Genomic DNA, 21,488 nt, shown 5'->3' on the forward strand with positions numbered 1-21,488 from the left:
ATATATATATATATATATATATATATATATATATATATATATATATATATATATATATATATTATAGCGAGAAAGAGAACATTTTATAGCATGCACTACCATGTTACATTTTGAGAGTATTTACATAAATGATTTAAAATCTTGCTGGCATGAATTTATTAGTTTCTAATTGAGAACAAGGAGGTTGAATGGACTGGTCCAGAGGAACAGATTTCGTATGTGTGTTTCTGGGTGTGCTTGTTCTAATTTTAGTTTCTATTTCTTATTTTCAGTGTCCGCAGGGAGTTTGAATGTTCTCAGGAAATATAACAGAATACACTACTGTCACCTGATCGGAATACCCTGAAAAACATACATGTTGTGTGTGTGTGTGTGTGTGTGCATTACATACAGCTCTTTGCCCTGTCACACACTCTCTGTTCTTTTCTGTTTCCTTTTTCTTCTTCTCTCTTCCTCTCTCTGTTGCCTTCCCCTACCTTTAGAGAAGAGCGTTTCAGGGAGGGGACACATCAGATAATCTTACACCTCCCAGGGGCATATGGTAAAATGTGTGTGTGTGTGTGTGTGTGTGTGTGTGTTGGTGCGCGGAGGGGTGGGGGGGGGCACAGGTAACAATGTATTTTACATGAAAGGAAGAGTATAAAGTTACAGTGCTGATAACCATAATACTGAAAGCACAAAAAAGAACAAGAAAAGGGGGATTGTTTTCTGTGTGTTGGTGTGTGTGTGTGTGAAGCCTCTGTACCTGTAAGCAGGCCTGGATTCTGCATATAGAACTAAGCAGAAACGCCCTTGCATGATTGTTTTTAAACCTTTTGGCTACATTTATGACACTGAAAACAATTTGGTGTGGAAACAATTTTCACTCAGAAATTGCTTAATTTCACAAGTAATTATAAACAGTTATCTATCTATCTATCTATCTATCTATCTATCTATCTATCTATCTATCTGAAAACAATTTGGTGTGGAAACAATTTTCACTCAGAAATTGCTTAATTTCACAAGTAATTATAAACAGTTATCTATCTATCTATCTATCTATCTATCTATCTATCTATCTATCTATCTATCTATCTATCTATCTATCTATCTATCTATCTATCTATCTATCTATCTATCTATCTATTGTGGTAGGGCCATTGAAAATGTTGTTAGTGTAGAGTAAAAATGAGCTGGTCAAGAGAAAAATCTTTTTATTGTTGAGACCAGTAAGACCAGCTTAAATCAGTCAAGACCAAAAAAAAACAGCTTAGGCATGCTTTTTTCAGCAGGGTAACCTTTGGTAGTTACTTTTCGAACCGCCTGCCAAATAATTACTAATTTCACTTCATAAATCTATAAACGGTGTACAGTTAAACAGTCTTAGATCATTGTTCACCAGCAGGCCTCATTAGGAGTTGGATCCTGCTGGGCTGCTCTCAAACGCGCTATTAACTGCTCTAAGAGCACAGATGCTGCTGGACAAGGAAGTAGTTACAGTCAGAGAGAGATTCACAGTAGGCTTCGATCACCTGCTGTCCCTGAATGTGTCAGGCTAATTTGAGGAGACCATAATGGGTGTGTTCGTACTCCGCACAAATCAGAACACAGAACCAGAGAGATGAGCCTAAATTGTAGGTACTTTTCTGAGAGGAGCCTTAATGTCCCAAGGTCATCTGTTGAATCTCATTTGTACGGCATATACGCTGTCAGTATGATTTTTTTGTTTTTTTTTAAAGAAAGTTTACTTTTATATAGCAAGAATGCATTAAATTGATTAAAAGTGACACTATTTCATCATGAAAAATATCATGAAAAAAGTATTATTGTTTCCATCAAAATATTAAGCTGTTTTCAACATTGATGATAATAAAGATTGTTTCTTGAGCAGCAAATCCTATATTAAAATGATTTCTGTACGATCATGTGACACTGTAGACTGGAGTCTTGGCTGCTGAATAATCAGCTTTACCATCACATGAATAAATTGCATTTTATATTCAATATATTCAAATAGAAAATTGTTATTTTAAAATAATGATATTTCACAGTATTACTGTTTTACTGTATTTTTGATCAAATAAATGCAGCCTTGGTGAGCATGAGATACTTCTTTCAAAAACATTAAAACATCTTATTGACCCCAAACTTATCAATGGCAGTGTATGTGTGTGTATGAACATGAGTTGCTGGTTGCACACTCCAAACATTCTCCCCAAAAGCACACGCTACATCTGACACACACATGTATATGTGCATGTGTGCTCACAGGTCTGCATGTGTGTTTTCAATTAAGACCCAGATGACTACGAGCAGTTTTGGGAGGGGTGAACCATGTAAATTGATTGCGAGAAGTTTATAGACTTGTAGCACTCTTTAATCCTTCCTTTTGTTTTACAGTACATTGTGTTTAAATATTCATATACATATTCAAATATAAAACAAGAAAAATATATGTGAATTTAAGTTTCTGTATGAATGTAAAATAGAAGAAATTATGCACTGTTTTGGCTGGAGACCTTGACAGTAAGAAAGAATGTAGATTTGAGTAGATTTGATTTGGAGAGAGTTGATCACAAGGACAAATTCAAAGAGGAAAGTTGCTGTCATGGTTTTATTAACTCAGTATTGAGTAATATTGAGCATGACAGAGAGGAAGAACCAAGATAAACTGGTAGAATGGGAAAGAATGTATTTTGTGTGTGTGTGTGTGTGTGTGTGTAAGAGAGAGAGAGAGATTTTTGTTATGTAAATGAAACTAATGTGCAGAATATGGTACATTCACATTAGTGTTTCGGATTAACAACAGTATATATTTGTAGTTGTGGCTTTCATCATCCTTTCAAATATGCATTTTAAAATGTAATTTATTCCTTTGTTGGTAAAGCTTTTCAGCAGCTATTACTCCAGTCACCAGAAATCATTTTAACATGCTGATTTAGTGCTCAAAAATATTTCTTATTATCAATGTTGAAAACAGTCATCAGTCACACTGCTTGATATTTTTGTGGAAACCGTATGTATATCACGTTAGTGTATGTTGTGATTTTTCCATTCTACAACTTGTTTTCTGTTATTAATATTCTCTTCATTCAGTGGACAGCATCTGCAATGGAGCAAATAATCATGCTCAAATGGCAACAGTAGCTTCAAAAATCATGGACAGTGAGGTCATCATATTGAGTCAAGTAGCTGAAAAATCACTCCAGACTGGGAGCGCAATGTTTTCTTCATGCACTGAATGAGAAACTAATATATCAACTGTCTCTTCTGGTCTTTCCACAGGTGAAGAAATCTACCACTGATTCCCATGCTCCAGACCCAGTAGACAACAGGTAAAGTGAACACACATTCACACACATATTCTCCACTGGAATCCATTTAGGGTATTATTTATGAGTTCCAATGACAGTGGACGGTGGGAGTGTGTAATTTTGTATACATAAAGACATAAAGAGGGATGTTAACGTCATTGTATGTGAGTGGGTGTAAAGCAGACAGCTTCACCTGGATAAAACCTGTGTTAGCACTATGTACTTTGAGATGCATTCAGAAATTTCACGCAGATGTTTATGCTATAAACCGAGAGCAACAAGGAGCAATTCTGTTTCTATTTGGCATTACATTATTATACGAGCTGTCTTTGTGCATTTGTCCTTTGGATTAGTGTAGTTCAGGGAAAGATAGATACATGGAATATTTGTACTTGAAAATAATAATCTGACACACTTCAGGAATTAAAAATGGTAAAAAAAGAAAACATGCACACTTAAACATATGTTGGTCATGTAATGTATACATTTATACATAACAATATTACATATAAACAAAATTGCATTAGCAAATAATAATATTTCTTACTACATGCAATAGTATTTAGTGAAGTTTTATTCAAAATAAATTATTTTATCCTCATAACATTGAGAATATTAGGCAGTTTTTTATTCATATTAGCGTTAAACAATGCAGGCTGTTTAACATAATAACATGAAGATACATTGTGATTTTGTTCCTCATATTTTCATGTGGATGACTTAGTGTGAAGAATGGAAGAAAAGAAAGCTAGATCCTTGGTAAACATGACCTAGATAAACTGCTTCCCAGCTTTTTGAGGTAAAAACTCTTAGAAGATGCACAAGTTGGGACAGATGTTTTCTTTAGCAGATATTTTTGACACATGAGCGGGGGTCATATTATCATTCTTACAGTGCCAAAGCCAGTTTTTGCTCACATTTTCTGGTTTGTGAGCGTTACGGCCATTTTGGGGTCAGAAAGATTTTTTATTTTTGAAATAAATTAATACTTTTATTTAGCAAGGATGCATTAAAGATTCAGCTTTTCCATTACAGAAATAAATTGCATTTTAAAATATATTAAAAGAGAAAACAGCTATTTTAAATTGTATTAATATTCCACTGTTTTTACTTTGTTTCTGATCAAATAAATGCAGCATTGATGAGCATAAGAGACTGTTTTCAAAAATATTAAGAATTCTCACCAACCCCCAACTTTTCAATGGTAGTGTAAATGTATTAAACCGCTATATTTGTCGTCACAGGGCCTTGGCGATGCAGGATCTAACAGACCCCCAGCACTCTGTTAACAGTGGCAGTGACAGCACGTCCAAACTGGACAAAAACATCCTCAGCAACAACATCACAACCAATGGAACCGGAGGTATGAAAGAATGACAAATCAAAGAGCAAGCAAGCAAGAAATTGCGAGTGTACATGAGTGAGCAAGCAACATATTAGGTGATAAATAGGGCCTTTCAACCAAAGCATTGCTTTGAGTACAGGAAATCAGCTTTAGTGCAGTACACTCCATGTTCTTCGCTGTGGAGTTTCTTGCTGTAATTGAAAGCAGGGTTCAGTCCTGGTGTGTGATGTTCGGATTGCAAGGATAAAGTGTTTCTTGTTCTGGTGGTTTTGGTGCCGTCCAGAGCGGGTTTGGTGGATTAGTGGCAATGCCGTGTGCCGAGATGCTCCGAGCTCACACTAACCTCAAAGGTCAAACACTGCATACAGGCCTAATTAAAACGGAAGAACGCGTGTATGTGTATAAGTGTCTTTGTGCTGAAACGTTTCCCAGCACTTCTCCGTGCATGTTTCAGCAAGAGCCTGGTGCACAGAAAACTATTTCCTGCGTTTAAACTCTCATTTTCTCTCTGATGTCAACACACGCTCGCTCGCTTTTCTCTCCTTGAGGAAAACGCTGAACAAACGTTTTAAGAGAGAACGCTAGGCAAACATACACATGGCTAAATAGACTCTCAACACCCTAGCAAGCGAGTGTTTGATGTATGGCTATGACTGTGTGGTACACAAGAGAGGTAAAGTTTAGGGACCTTGTGGAGAGTGTGTGTGTGTGTGTGTGTGTGTTGTGTGTGTGTGAGCTCATCTGTTTTTGACATATAGCCGGAATAAAACAATAGCAAAAGACTGAGAGAGTAAAAGGAGCAGAACTCAGTAAATCATTTAGATTAGAGCTCAGCTAATGATTTTAACAGCTTGACATACACACACATATTCACACACACACTGGGATTGTGCTTCTGCCAAAACAACGACATATTCAACATTCTCCTCTGTCTACCTCATCAGCTCACAGCCTAGACTGAATCCCTCTATGCACACACACACGCAAGCCGCCCACTCAACCACCAACCCACACACACACATATCCCAACATGAATCCCACTGCCAATGAAGCCTCATTCATCTTACTTTAGAGGACTGATCAAGTCACACTGATTCAAGATGTTTTTTCTTTTCTGAAAATGCACCTTTGTCAGAGCTGTCATAAACTCAGTGTGGCAAAATATGGTTTTGGAAACCTAATATGATTTATATGAAGTCATTTTTTTATTATGAGAACACCAGGAAACGATGGCTGTACTATTGGTAAATGTTTGTTTTAATGAAAGTGAATTTCATTATAATGAAATTCTATAGGAATTTATCAACTTCACTTTTCACTAATTATTGTATTCTTTACTATTTGTAAAATGTTATCAGTTACTATACAAAACTTTCTATAAAATATGGAATGGGGAATTTTTTGATTTTACAGTGGCCACAAAATGTATTATCTGGACACTTAAGTCACACTTAAATGTATTAATTTAATTGAATTAGATAACAAAATATCATCTATATCAAAGTGAGATTTGTAAACCACTTTGTTTTCTCAGAACTAATGTCTTTTTCTGAACCATTTCATCTGCAATTTGTTTTAACCAACTTCCCAAAGTCATTTTTAGTTAATATAAGAAAACACTGGATAGGTTTCCCAACAGAGTAACCAAAGGTGTAGTTCATCACATTAACTAACATTTTTTACAAGCGTTTGATAACAATAAGTATCCAAGCACTTTTTGTCTTCATTTTGTACACTTTAGCTATCATTGTTTTATCATTTAAATGCAATATATTTTTGCTTGAAAAGTGTGGAAAATATTTTAAATATTTATTTTTAAATGATTTTATAGTAATGTGATATATTAATATAAATTATAATTTATATATAAATATAAATTATATTATTTTAAATTGGAAATATTTATGTATTTTATTTATTTATTTTAATATAAAAAGTCTATATAATAAATACAATACAATAAATACAATCTAGTGACTTTTTGTGTTTTTGAGTGTGATGTAAGTGTCCATATAATTTTGGGTTTAACTGTATGTGCTAAATTCATAATATTAAAGAATGAATGGGTAATACAGTCCACTATACATCTGACTCCGCCCCCAGGAGAGAACATGACAATTCTAAACACGGCTGATTGGCTGCTGGGCTGCAGTACCCCGCCCACTGCCCCAAGTATGAAGAACGATGGTATACTGCATGTGTTTGTGGAGTGTACATATATGATGGCACGTGTGTGTGTGTGTGTTTGGGTGCAGTGCTTTGGAGGCTTTGCTTCACTACTTTCAGAGTTTTTTTCATTTTGAGAGGTTTGATAGGAATTTGACAGCTGACAGGGCGCCTTATATCTTTCTTGGTCTCTCTCTTTAAGTTAAGTCTGAGCCTCTGAACAGCAGTGAGTCTGTGAGCTCGGCGGGAGACACTGGGTTGGACACTTACACTGGGTCAGGTAAGACATCCACACACACACACACATGCGCTGCATTCAGAATGCCTGTTGTAATCCCGCTTGGGAACTTGCTGAAAGCTCTGAGCCCTCAATCTTTGTACTGCCCTTGAGCGAACGTCATCAGAGCCACAGACTCTTTATTTAGATCAATGTGCTCACACACAAACACACACACACACACACACTCAGAGACTGAGAAACCCTCTGTCCATGCACTCCCCTGCAGAGAAGGTTGAGGCCCTTGCTTGAGCTGACAGTGTGATGTCTCTATAGAGAAGACAACCGCATGTTCGTTTATATGCACTGCAAAAAAACGTGTATACTTGTCTTATTTTCCAGTAAAAAAGTATCATTAAGCAAGATTAACTAGGTAAGTCAGAGCTGTTTCCAGGAGGGAAAATTTTTTTTTTATAGTTATAAAACATATATGTTTTTCTTGTTTTAAACATAGGGGCTTTTATATATATATATATATATATATATATATATATATATATGCCCTATGCTTAAAACAAGAAAAAACATATTATTATTAAATAAATAATATATTATTTATTTATTTTCCTTATAAATGGTTGTTTTCAGAGACTATGTGTGTGTGTATATACATATATTTTACAAATGTTATTGAAAAATAAGAGAGAAATACTGATTAAGAAAATGGGGGATTATGACAAGCAAATGCCAAAAAAATTTTTGATTTTGCATCTCAAGGAGAAAAGAGGAAGAGAGGGAAGGCAGGAGGAGGAAACGAGGACATTCTTTGATGTAGAAGGAAGGATTTTTGAGAGAATAGATCCTGTTGTTTTTTTTTCTGCGATTTCTTAAATTGAATCCAGCTGGTGAGAAAGACTGTGAGCTGTCAATCAAAACAGTGAGCTGCGTGTGTGTGTGGATATAAATTGAAGGCTCTTGGCAAAATCTATTCAAATGGAAGAAGTCCAGCACACATTTTATTTTATGGTTGTGATATGTAATAAATTACACGTTCAGTCCAACGACAACTGACATGCAGTACTGACTGCTGATACATCCCAGTAAAGTGTGTATGTGTGTGTGTGTATGTGTGTGCATGTTTATGTGGTTTGAGGACACAAAGTTGTATAATAACATGGGTATGACATAGGTATTACAACGAGAAAGTGTCCCCGTAATTCAAAAGGCTTATAAATAATTCAGAATTAGTTTTTTTTGAAAATCAAAAAATTTCCTGTAAGGGGTAGGGTTGGTGTAGGGCAATAGAAAATACGGTTTGTACAGTATAAAAACCATTATGCCTATGGAGAGTCCCCATAAACCATAAAAACAAACCTGTGTGTGTGTGCGCCATTGTCCATGAAAATTCAGTCTGTCTAGCTAATTTCTGGATTTTTCTTCTTTTGTTATTTGTGTAGTTATAAGCAGCAGTGGATTCAGCCCTCGGCCGGCTCACCAGTATTCACCTCCTCTCTACCCCTCAAAGTAAGACATAGACACATTTTGATTTATATATGTACATGCAAAAACATCTAACCATGAACGAGACAAATTAACAGTGGCACTTAATGTCAAAAAGGCTGCGACCCTTGATCTGATCAAATGAAAGCTGAATGTTTTGATTTTGTTTTTGATTGGTAGGCCTTACCCCCATATCCTGTCTACTCCCGTGGCTCCTCCCATGTCGGCCTACACAGGCCAATCACAGTTCACTAGCATGCAGCAGTCGACAGTTTACACACCCTACTCTCAAACTACTCCACCCTACGGCCTCTCCACCTATGGTAGGTTCTTTACTTTTGTTCACATGCTTATGGATGACATATTTACGTGTTGTTTATTCAGTGTGATGATGATAATATAGTCTAGTATTTACAATAGAATATGCAAATCATGTGAAAGAGCCTTTAGTATTATTCCAATTTGATTGACATGTCCACTTTCTTGATCTTGAGCTACAGATTTGGGGGTGATGTTGCCAGGCATAAAGACAGAAGGAGGGCTGGCACAAACCCAATCAACCCTCCAATCAGGGCTCAGCTATAGCCCTGGATTTACCACCCCTCAGCCTGGACAGACAGCCTACTCACCCTATCAGATGTCAGGTGAGTATGTTCATGCAACCAAGTATAAGAGTCTGGAACTATATTAATAATACTGCATGGCTTCAAATGCTGATTCAGTTTTATAAAATGGTAAATAAAGAAAAATTAGGACACAGTAGAAGATGCAGTTGTTATGCAACAAAAATAACAATCACTTGTAATATCTGCTAATTACTTGTAAAAAGTAGTTTAAGGAGCAGTTTACCTAAACATATAGTCAATATTTACATATATATTTATTATTTATTTAAGGCACATAAATTAAAATTTTTTGGGGAATCGTTATGCAGCTGTTGCCATAAAATGACCGTTCATAGTGACTAGGATCTGAAAAAACACCATAAAAGCAATAAAAGTAGTTCATACGACTTAAGCACTATATTCAAAGTCTTTTGAAAAGATCTGTTTGCATCTAGTTCAGATTTGATGCCATTTGATTGACTCTAACAAATGTGACTAAATGTGAAATTATTTTGAATTCTGGATGAGATTATCAGTGTTATCGCTGACTAAAACTATTTAAACATTTTGTTTAATTGAAATAAAGCTGAAAAAAATATTAGAGAAACTTAAACTTAACAAAAATTAGAAATGCTGCCTTGAAAACTAAGTAAACTAAATAAGTTTAAATTGCAGCACTATAATTACTAACTGGAATTAGATAAAAACTAAAACTGAAAAAATTATGCCCAAATATTACAGTTTAAAAAGAACAAAAACTAATAAAAATGACAAAAAAAACTAAAATGGAGTATAAATAATACTAAAATAGACTTGGAATATATTGCACAATAAGGCTGGCCAACTTTTATGATGCATTTTCTGCATTGTCCTGTCCTATTTGATGCTTGACAGCCTTTGGTCCCTATAAACTGTGGTTGTATGGATTGAATTCTTAAAAAAAAAAAAAAATGTCTGTGTGCCTTTGTGTACTGCAGAAAAAATAACAGCATACAGGTTTTGAACATTATGATAGTAATTAAGGATAGTATTTTCGCTTTTGTGTTTTTACTATTTGGCTATTTTACTTTTTCGTGAGATCTGTTAGTGGTTGACTAACACTGGCTTTTCTCTCCATCAGCAGGGTCAGGTTTCACAACCTCTCCTGGTCTCTACACATCCAACAACTCCAATCCAGGCAACTTCACCACACAACAGGTACAGTCACACGTGCACAGATGAACACACATATGCACCAATAACGTCAGAGTTCAGCAAAGGACTGACAGTCTTTTTAAAACAGCCCAGGCCTCAGAGAACAGATCACCATCCTTCATCTGAGAGAATTTATGCTTTTAGGACTTAATGTTTCCCTAAACTTTTATGATTAAAAGTGCTGCCAAAGAAAAGGACCCAACTACACTTAGACTCCCACTGATGAATTTAGCTGTGTAAACAAAGTGAGGTTCTGGCGATGGTTGAAATGAAGGAGTAAGCGGAATTAGGATGAAATGAGAGAGTGAAAGCAGTTGAGTTTCGCTGAGAGCATTTTACTGCAGCGCTCATGTTCTTGAGTCAATGACAGTTTTAGAGTCATCTCCCGTAAGAGATCCGTCTGTGTCTGCGCATGTAAAACTCTCTCAAAGATACAAGAGAAGTCAGGGAGTGATAAAAAGCTCTGTGTGGATGGGCCAGAAATCTGTACTGTTCCAGTCCTATTTATCTTTTTTTCTCTTTATTATTCCCCTGATAAACTCCCTCTCTCTTTTTTATTCAAGAAGAACATAAAACCTATATTCTTTCCACATTTCACTGAATTATAGAGGGAAGCAGGGCTAGTTGTCACACTCCAGTGTTTATTTCTTAGGGTAGATTTACTGTACATTGCTACAAAAAAAGATGTTGATTATTTCCACCATTACTGATCAAGAAAATGAGTTCATTGAACATACATAAACGTTTTTTGACAACATGCCCAAATAGCGGGCTTCAAACTCATCACACCAGTATGGGGTTGTCACAATGAAACTTGCCATTAAACAGCCTATTAAAGGCTTTTCAGCAACATTTAAACATTATAAAACAACAGGCAAAAATGTAAAAGATGACATCAAACCAATGTTTTATTCAACAAAAAAATGATTGCATCATATACATTTTTAACACATAACAACTTGCATCGACCTCACTTAAAAATGCCCTGTCTGCTTTAAGGACAGCTTTCGGTTTGGGTTGGACTCAGATTTGTACTCAATGAATAAATAAAGTATTATTTATCATTTTAATTTTGTTTGTTCCTAGCAAGAATATCCCACCTATACAACTTTTGGGCAGAATCAGTATGCTCAGTATTACTCCACCTCCTCCTACGGTTCCTACATGACATCTAACAGCTCATTGGATGGCACAAGTTCAGTCTCCACCTATCAGCTGCAAGACTCCACCCCCGTCATGACAGTACAATCGGGTGACCTGAATCCAGGTAAGCACTATCAGCAGCCACCCAGACCATCCTAGCAACAGCATAGCAATGATCTAAAAACTCCCCAAAACATCTAATTTTGAATCTGGCAAAAACCTCTAGCATCATGGAAGCAACTTTTGCACAGGCAGTTTTCTTCAGAAAGTGTAAAAATCAAGTTTTACCTCAAACATCTCTACTGTTGTCTGTTATCTGTCAAAAATTGGATCATTGCCATTATAGTTTAAAGTTAATCATTCCAATAAAGCAACAAATGATGCAGTTGAAAGTTAGAATGGATGTTAGAATGTTCTTTTACACGGCCTTTGGCACAAAAGTATCATGTGCTGTAATTGTTGATTATGTTAGTAGAGTGATGGTGATTGGGGGTTTTGTCCAGCAGGCCCAAAATTTAGTGGGGTTCTAAAGCTGCATTTCTCAGTGATTTATCTTGGCTGCAGTACAACAGAGCTCATTACAGTAAATTTGCTCACACGCATAGACACACAAAGATTATGTTCTATCAGATGTGCCACTTTCCCACTTTCAATACTTTTTTAAAAACATGTTGTTGTTGTTGTTTTTTAAATAAAAAACAGACATGAGAATGTACAAACATAAATGTTGCCATTTTAGATCCACATATATATTTCCTGATTAAAAAGAAAAACTGTGACAGCACAGCATTATATATTTTTTATTTGATTTACAGGACTTATAAAGTATCAGGTTGAATTGTTGTAGCTCAGCTGAAAGGTTTATGATTATGGCAGAAACATGCATATTCAAGCCAATGAGCAAGCTTTTAAAAGCTTTGATGTGTGTCATAAATGTTTCTTGTTTCCCATATACAGGTGAGTTTGAGGCAGGGCAGAGCCCATCCACGCCGATCAAGGAGATGGAGGACCGGGCGTGCCGAGGGGGTGGGGCTAAAGCAAGAGGGCGGGGCAGAAAGAACAACCCCTCCCCACCACCTGACAGTGACCTTGAGGTATGTACAGATAGATGCAAACCTCATAAATGCACACACAGTTGAAGCAGATGCTCACATCATCTAATGTAATCATACTCTTCACTACCTAATCCCTCTGTCATCACTGTTTGTTTACTGAGATCAAACATGTGTTTGCATGTTTTTACAGAGAGTGTTTGTTTGGGATCTGGATGAGACCATTATTGTGTTTCACTCACTCCTCACAGGCTCCTATGCACAGAAGTACGGCAAGGTGAGAGTAAACACACGTACTATGCACACATATTAAACACTTCCTTCAACTGTAGTAACAGTGAGCATCTTCCTGTGATTCCTGATTATTCTTAGTAAGTCGACGTGTAAGGTCATGTAAATGACCTTTAAATGGTTTTATTCTATAATTTGTTTTTTATAATGAGCTGACTTCTGCAAATTAGCAACATTTAGAAGTGCATGTAAGTGCACAGGGTTTTTTTTTCTCAAAAATGCTAACACACACCCGGTACAAAAGGTGTACAAAATTCCAAGTAAATTTCACAAATAATTACAAAGAAATTACAAGTTACACATTGAATCAATCATGACATTTTAAAGTAGCATTTTTCCTGTAAAACAGACTCCAAGATTCTTTGTTTTGCTGACAACTCTGAAAAACCATTTTTTTGTGTATATCTCCAGAATGCGATAGTAAATTTTGAATCTTGACCCAATATTATGACTCCCACAACTGTGCGCTTCTATCATAGGCAGAGCGCAGAAGAGCAGAGTTGTTAGATTCAGCACTGTGACGGCCAGACTCAAGGAGTGTGAAGCGTCAGTCTTCTTCTGACACCTTCCCTCATTTCTTGTCGTTCAGTTGGTGAGAGACATAGAGACAGCTGCGGCTATTCACGGCTCTGGGGCTATTTCTGCAGGCTCTGTGACGATGAAAACCCTCCGTTCTTAAGCACTCTCGTCAGAGACATTGCACATGCTGTCAAGCTCAAGCGCCAGCACACACCGATCTATAGATTAATCACTGCAACGATTGTGAAATTACCAAACATCAGAGTTCAAAAGTGGGGAAAAGCAGCTCTACGCCAGTATGTCTTGAATTGTTTATTTTGATTGAAAAAAATTTGCCTCAATTATTTTTTAACATATGCTTAGATTAAGTTTAAACATTTTCAAACAGTTGAATCATCATTTTCAATCTCTGTCAGTTTCGCCATTAACTTTGTGTGTGTGTGTGTGTGCTTTTCTATTCTCGTTCACTGTCTCAGCCAATCACCTCTGAGCCAACAAACTCCATCACATATGATGATTTTTACAGCTGGGTGCCCTCCCCCTCTCTCGTTCTTTCACTCCGTGTGTGTGTGTGTGTGTGTGTAGTTTGAAGGGTGAGAGCATCTGATGATCTGAGACAAGTGTAGTATCTGTCATCATTTGATGGAAACATGGAACATTTTATTTACTGAGCAAAATGTGCATGTGAAATATTCATATCAAGCCAAAACTGCAGAATTAATCACAATACAACCTGCCCTCTTAATAATCACTGATTTTATTGACATTCCTAAAACATTCTGGTCTAAAATACAAATACGGAGTGTCCCGACAACAGCAAAATGTCTCCACTGCAAACTCGCCTAAAATTTGAACTATGTTTGTTAGGTTCTTTATTGGTGATGATAGTTGTCAAGTAAAAATATCCTAATAATTAACATTTGAATTCTCAGGACGCCCCTTTGGCTGTGACTCTTGGTTTAAGAATGGAGGAGATGATCTTCAATCTTGCTGATACACATCTATTTTTTAATGATTTAGAGGTAAGCAAACTGCTCTCCTCTTGTCTTCCTTTGTCTTAATTGTTTTTTTTTCCCAGGCAGAGTGTGTTTATGTGACTGTGTGGCCCCCTGCTGGTTATCAGTAGTAACCCACTATGTTTCGACAGGAGTGTGACCAGGTGCACATTGATGACGCCTCTTCAGATGATAACGGACAGGACCTCAGGTGAGTTTATCATCTGAATGATTTGATTGATTTAGCAGTATTTAAACTTTGATTTAAACTATTCTTTTGAAGACACCCATTACTCATGCAGCTGTAACAAAAATAAAGTCTTAAATATGACTGAATATGTATTTTACTTGTATGTAAAACAGGATTGTTATTGTTATTATCAACAGTACTTACAGTTTTGCCACTGATGGCTTCCATGCAGCTGCGACAAGCGCAAGTCTCTGCCTAGCAACAGGTGTTAGGGGCGGAGTCGACTGGATGAGGAAGTTAGCTTTCCGATACAGAAGAGTCAAAGAGTTGTACTGCACTTACAAAAACAATGTGGGAGGTAAGATCTGATCACAAGTTGAAATAGTTTTACAGGATTAACTCTAGATATCTAAATATTATTTATACACACTATTATAGTATTTATTTGATTTAGAATGAGCTTTTATTTTTATTTTCCGTATTTTGCTTTCATTTTTAGTACTTTTGTTGTGCTTTGGTTATTTTTATTTGTTTTTGTTTTTTAATATTTTTATTTAGCTTTAATTTATTATTTCAGTTTTAGTAGTTTTTTATAATGAGCTGACTTCTGCAAATTAGCAACATTTAGAAGTGCATGTAAGTGCACAGGGTTTTTTTTTCTCAAAAATGCTAACACACACCCGGTACAAAAGGTGTACAAAATTCCAAGTAAATTTCACAAATAATTACAAAGAAATTACAAGTTACACATTGAATCAATCATGACATTTTAAAGTAGCATTTTTCCTGTAAAACAGACTCCAAGATTCTTTGTTTTGCTGACAACTCTGAAAAACCATTTTTTTGTGTATATCTCCAGAATGCGATAGTAAATTTTGAATCTTGACCCAATATTATGACTCCCACAACTGTGCGCTTCTATCATAGGCAGAGCGCAGAAGAGCAGAGTTGTTAGATTCAGCACTGTGACGGCCAGACTCAAGGAGTGTGAAGCGTCAGTCTTCTTCTGACACCTTCCCTCATTTCTTGTCGTTCAGTTGGTGAGAGACATAGAGACAGCTGCGGCTATTCACGGCTCTGGGGCTATTTCTGCAGGCTCTGTGACGATGAAAACCCTCCGTTCTTAAGCACTCTCGTCAGAGACATTGCACATGCTGTCAAGCTCAAGCGCCAGCACACACCGATCTATAGATTAATCACTGCAACGATTGTGAAATTACCAAACATCAGAGTTCAAAAGTGGGGAAAAGCAGCTCTACGCCAGTATGTCTTGAATTGTTTATTTTGATTGAAAAAAATTTGCCTCAATTATTTTTTAACATATGCTTAGATTAAGTTTAAACATTTTCAAACAGTTGAATCATCATTTTCAATCTCTGTCAGTTTCGCCATTAACTTTGTGTGTGTGTGTGTGTGCTTTTCTATTCTCGTTCACTGTCTCAGCCAATCACCTCTGAGCCAACAAACTCCATCACATATGATGATTTTTACAGCTGGGTGCCCTCCCCCTCTCTCGTTCTTTCACTCCGTGTGTGTGTGTGTGTGTGTGTAGTTTGAAGGGTGAGAGCATCTGATGATCTGAGACAAGTGTAGTATCTGTCATCATTTGATGGAAACATGGAACATTTTATTTACTGAGCAAAATGTGCATGTGAAATATTCATATCAAGCCAAAACTGCAGAATTAATCACAATACAACCTGCACTCTTAATAATCACTGATTTTATTGACATTCCTAAAACATTCTGGTTAGGGTTTGTTCTCATTTTGATTAAGTTTTGGCACATTTAGAGTTTGGTTGCTGTACTAAAAACTATTATTTATTTTTTTTATTGTGTCTTTTGAAATCCAAATGCATTATGAGGGTTAAAATTAAAGTTCTTATGTTATTAGTTCTTCTTTCATTGCCCTACAGTGAATTTTCAGCTTTCATGTAACTGGCTGCAATGATGTCATCATCATTTTTGCGTACTGGATTTATATATATATAATATGCTTAGTTTGCATATTAAGGTTATGTTCTGTCTTAACTTGTTCTTTGCATATATTTAATCATTTACTGTTATAGCCGCCTTTACACAGACTATGGCTCCATTTGCCATCTAGATAAAACGTTGTACTGAGCTGAGCTTGTTGCAGTGCATTCTGGGATTGCCTTCTCTGCAATACATTCAAAGCTGTCTTAAAATTTGGCCAAACATAATGGATTTACCATAATTTTGGAACAGCCTTTGCATCAGGAGTGTCTATGATGCCTTAAAATGTTTTTTTTTTTAATATATATATATATATATAAAATAAAATAAACAAATACAAATACGGAGTGTCCCGACAACAGCAAAATGTCTCCACTGCAAACTCGCCTAAAATTTGAACTATGTTTGTTAGGTTCTTTATTGGTGATGATAGTTGTCAAGTAAAAATATCCTAATAATTAACATTTGAATTCTCAGGACGCCCCTTTGGCTGTGACTCTTGGTTTAAGAATGGAGGAGATGATCTTCAATCTTGCTGATACACATCTATTTTTTAATGATTTAGAGGTAAGCAAACTGCTCTCCTCTTGTCTTCCTTTGTCTTAATTGTTTTTTTTTCCCAGGCAGAGTGTGTTTATGTGACTGTGTGGCCCCCTGCTGGTTATCAGTAGTAACCCACTATGTTTCGACAGGAGTGTGACCAGGTGCACATTGATGACGCCTCTTCAGATGATAACGGACAGGACCTCAGGTGAGTTTATCATCTGAATGATTTGATTGATTTAGCAGTATTTAAACTTTGATTTCAACTATTCTTTTGAAGACACCCATTACTCATGCAGCTGTAACAAAAATAAAGTCTTAAATATGACTGAATATGTATTTTACTTGTATGTAAAACAGGATTGTTATTGTTATTATCAACAGTACTTACAGTTTTGCCACTGATGGCTTCCATGCAGCTGCGACAAGCGCAAGTCTCTGCCTAGCAACAGGTGTTAGGGGCGGAGTCGACTGGATGAGGAAGTTAGCTTTCCGATACAGAAGAGTCAAAGAGTTGTACTGCACTTACAAAAACAATGTGGGAGGTAAGATCTGATCACAAGTTGAAATAGTTTTACAGGATTAACTCTAGATATCTAAATATTATTTATACACACTATTATAGTATTTATTTGATTTAGAATGAGCTTTTATTTTTATTTTCCGTATTTTGCTTTCATTTTTAGTACTTTTGTTGTGCTTTGGTTATTTTTATTTGTTTTTGTTTTTTAATATTTTTATTTAGCTTTAATTTATTATTTCAGTTTTAGTAATTCAACTTCAACTTATTTTATTTTAGTTAGTTGCCAAGACACATTTCTAATTTTTATTTATTTTTTAATAGATTTCGTTTTAGTGTTAGATTTGATTTTAATGAACAATAACAACACTATTCCATAGGTATAATGAATTGCACAAATTAACTTAATTAAATGACTCTATAGCATGAGGGCTTATGTGTATTCTGCTATTGTGGGGTGCCACAATGCAGTGTGATCTGTTTTTCTTTTAAAGATTGTGCCCATTAGAAACCCCAGTTTCATGCCATAATATACGCTCTATTTATGATTGTGGCATTTTGTTTTTGCTCTGTTTCAGGGTTGCTGGGACCGGCTAAGAGGGAGGCGTGGCTCCAACTGAGGGCAGAAGTTGAGGCTCTCACAGACTCCTGGCTGACCAGTGCACTCAAGTCCCTGTCAATCATCAGCTCAAGGTCTGTCTCTTCATGCATCATCAACCTTTGTCATTGAGGACTATAGCTTACACAGCAAAAAAATCACAATCTCTGTCTCTCTCACACAGGAGTAACTGTGTTAATGTCTTGGTGACAACGACACAGTTAATACCTGCGCTGGCTAAGGTGCTGTTGTATAGCCTGGGCTCAGTGTTTCCTATTGAAAACATTTACAGCGCAACCAAAATAGGTGAGTTCAGATACAGGTCCATAAAGCAGACTTTGCCTTGAGTTCATCATGTAAATTGTGTTGAACTGTTTATTTCCATTTCATTTCATTTTGGCAATCAAGGGTAATTTAGAGTTCAGTCTATGTGGAACATGCTTTGGCTCACATTATTGCATTAAATCATAAATCAAAACACATCAGGATGACCTAGTCATAAAGTTCACATTCACTCTGTCTGATCATGTGGAATTGATTCTGATTGGCTGATCTCTTGTTTTAAATGTAAACTTGAACTGGCGATGTGAATTGGTTCGTCAAGTGATTCTATAACTATAGTTACTAAAACTAAATAATACTAAAACTAAAAATATATAACAAGGAATTTAAATAAAATAAAGAAAAGACAAGAAAATGGAAGAAATAAGTATAAATTGAATTTAATTGAATTTTGTAAAAAAAAAAAAATTCAATCCAAATAATATTAATAAATTTTTTCATATGTTACCACTACACAATTTAATTAAAAAAAAATTATTAAATTAAATTTAAACGCTAAATGTTATTTTTACAGTTTACTTTATTTTTAATATGTTTTAATTATTTTTCCATAAAATACAATCCAAATTGTATTTTTTTTTTTTTTCTTTGTATGTTACTACACTACACACATTTATTAAAAATAATAATAATACAAATATAGATGGATAGATAGATAGATAGATAGAAAGCCCTATTTAAATGGTAATTGTTTCTCATGGGGACATAAGGTATATTCAACATTTGCAGGGGCTAGTTAAGGATTTTATTGCCATCCAAATCCAAAATGTTCTCCACATCTCGGAGTTGTTTTGTATATTTAATTGAATTTTGTAAAAAAAAAAAATTCAATCCAAATAATATTAATAAATTTTTTCATATGTTACCACTACACAATTTAATTTAAAAAAAATTATTCAATTAAATTTAAACGCTAAATGTTATTTTTACAGTTTACTTTATTTTTAATATGTTTTAATTATTTTTCCATAAAATACAATCCAAATTGTATTTTTTTTTTTTTTCTTTGTATGTTACTACACTACACACATTTATTAAAAATAATAATAATACAAATATAGATGGATAGATAGATAGATAGAAAGCCCTATTTAAATGGTAATTGTTTCTCATGGGGACATAAGGTATATTCAACATTTGCAGGGGCTAGTTAAGGATTTTATTGCCATCCAAATCCAAAATGTTCTCCACATCTCGGAGTTGTTTTGTATATATTTTTTTAAACACTGCCAAGCACTGTACGGTATTGCTATAATGCTGAATAATACTAGTTTACTAGAATAATATTACGTCATTGATCTGCTACAGTGAGTGGATCAAGAAAAAGAGAATAAGAAGAAAAAGAAGAAAAAAAAACAATCACATAGGCGTTTGAAATGGGCCATTATTATGGCATTTGATACTTTTTTTTTACTATTTATTATATATACGTTTATATAAATTAGGGCTTGCACAACTAATAATTTTATTTTCAGAGATAAAATGCAAATCCATTTAAACCATGGCGTGTAAATTTTTCCTATTATTAAATTAAATATGAATTTATTAATTGTCCAAGTAATAATAAACAATTTGTTTGCAGCAGACAATCATGTGACAGCCATCTGAAAGCATGAGTTTTATCACTGAGGTGCCATGCAAATGTACTTTTACAGTTGCCCCCATTAGAAACAATTACCATCTAAATTGGGCTTATGTTTTAAATCCAATCAGTCTTGTGTGTCTTTTTCTTCCTGCTCTCAAATAATCATACTCAACCACGCACACAATAATCATGCAGCTTGTTCATCCCATGAGTAAAGCGAATGTGTTCTGAGCTTGTTAAGGTTTATGTCTATGCCTTGTTTTCGCAGGTAAAGAGAGCTGTTTTGAACGTATAGTATCCAGGTTTGGCACTAACATAACGTATGTTGTGATTGGCGATGGGCGCGATGAGGAGCATGCAGCCAGCCAGGTAAAATCTCACCTCTGACCCCAAGCCTCTGACCTGTCACCTTGTTTATGTTGCAGGCAAAGAGAGTTGCTTTGAGCGCGTAATGCAGAGGTTTGGCAGGAAGGTAGTGTATGTTGTAATTGGGGATGGTGTAGAAGAGGAGCAGGCCGCTGCCAAGGTAACGACCTGCAGGTGAACCAGAAGCAGTGTGTGACTTCTCAGATTGGACTTCCTGCCTGTGTGTGCTTTAGAGCTTTAGATGAAACTGATCGGCAGCTTGTGTGCTTCATTTATTTCCTCATCTGTAGTTTAAATGGGGATGTCTGTAGCGGTTGCTTTTTCCCTCTGATCATCTGAGACCAACTTTTCTTTCTCAGATCCCAAGCGATCTAGAACAGAGCTATTCAACTGAGGTTCTCTAAGGTCTCAGGCATCTAATCGCATCCCGTAGCTTCCTGTGGTCTGAGATTGGTCAAGTAAACCTCCTGTAGATGATCTGCTGAGATGCTGAACCTGAAGACCCAGTTGAATACTTTTGTTCTAGGAAACCACTATTGCAGCATTTCTAAACAAAGTTTGTGGAATGATGAGTCTTCGTGTACACTACTGTTCAAATGTTTGGGCTCAGTGAATTTTTATTCAGCAAGGATGCATTCAATTGATCAAAGGTGACAGTAAAGATTTAATATATACATTGTTGAAAAAGATATCCGTTTCAAATAAATGCAATTTTTAAACTGTCTATTTATCACAGAATCCTGATGTTGTAGTTTCCACAAAAAATAAATAAAGCAACACAAATGTTTTCGATATTATTAATAATAAGAAATGTTTCTTGAGCAGCAAATCAGCATATTATGATTTCTTAAGGATCATGTGACACTGAAGACTGGAGTAATGATGCTGAAAATGCAGCTTTGCAATTGCAGAAATAAATTACATTTTAAAATATATTTTTTATCATAATTACTGTATTTTTGATCAAATAAATCCAACCTTGGTGAGCATAAGAGACTTTATTCAAAAACATGAAAGACCCCAAACTTTTGAACAGACAAATAA

The 21,488-nt window shown here is 35.5% G+C and overlaps 1 protein-coding gene across 1 annotated transcript in view; it reads left to right on the plus strand.

Annotated features, from left to right (window-relative positions):
- LOC107549059 (eyes absent homolog 4-like) overlaps positions 1-21,000 on the plus strand; it is a 32,949-nt gene extending 11,949 nt beyond the window's left edge. Inside the window, exons 3-19 of the mRNA XM_016229985.1 lie at positions 3,268-3,317; positions 4,541-4,659; positions 6,745-6,813; positions 7,010-7,087; positions 8,482-8,548; positions 8,705-8,847; positions 9,019-9,168; positions 10,250-10,326; positions 11,410-11,590; positions 12,424-12,560; positions 12,712-12,795; positions 14,261-14,350; positions 14,476-14,534; positions 14,711-14,871; positions 18,132-18,246; positions 18,336-18,457; positions 20,504-21,000. Coding sequence (XP_016085471.1) covers positions 3,268-3,317; positions 4,541-4,659; positions 6,745-6,813; positions 7,010-7,087; positions 8,482-8,548; positions 8,705-8,847; positions 9,019-9,168; positions 10,250-10,326; positions 11,410-11,590; positions 12,424-12,560; positions 12,712-12,795; positions 14,261-14,350; positions 14,476-14,534; positions 14,711-14,871; positions 18,132-18,246; positions 18,336-18,457; positions 20,504-20,622 — 1,821 coding nt within the window. The 3' untranslated portion in view covers positions 20,623-21,000. The remainder of the gene's footprint in view (positions 1-3,267; positions 3,318-4,540; positions 4,660-6,744; positions 6,814-7,009; positions 7,088-8,481; positions 8,549-8,704; positions 8,848-9,018; positions 9,169-10,249; positions 10,327-11,409; positions 11,591-12,423; positions 12,561-12,711; positions 12,796-14,260; positions 14,351-14,475; positions 14,535-14,710; positions 14,872-18,131; positions 18,247-18,335; positions 18,458-20,503) is intronic.
- The last annotated feature ends 488 nt before the right edge of the window (positions 21,001-21,488 follow it).

This window comes from Sinocyclocheilus grahami, unplaced genomic scaffold (genome assembly GCF_001515645.1).
Source record: "Sinocyclocheilus grahami isolate Dianchi unplaced genomic scaffold, SAMN03320097.WGS_v1.1 scaffold361.1, whole genome shotgun sequence".
Classification (NCBI taxonomy): Eukaryota; Metazoa; Chordata; class Actinopteri; order Cypriniformes; family Cyprinidae; genus Sinocyclocheilus; species Sinocyclocheilus grahami.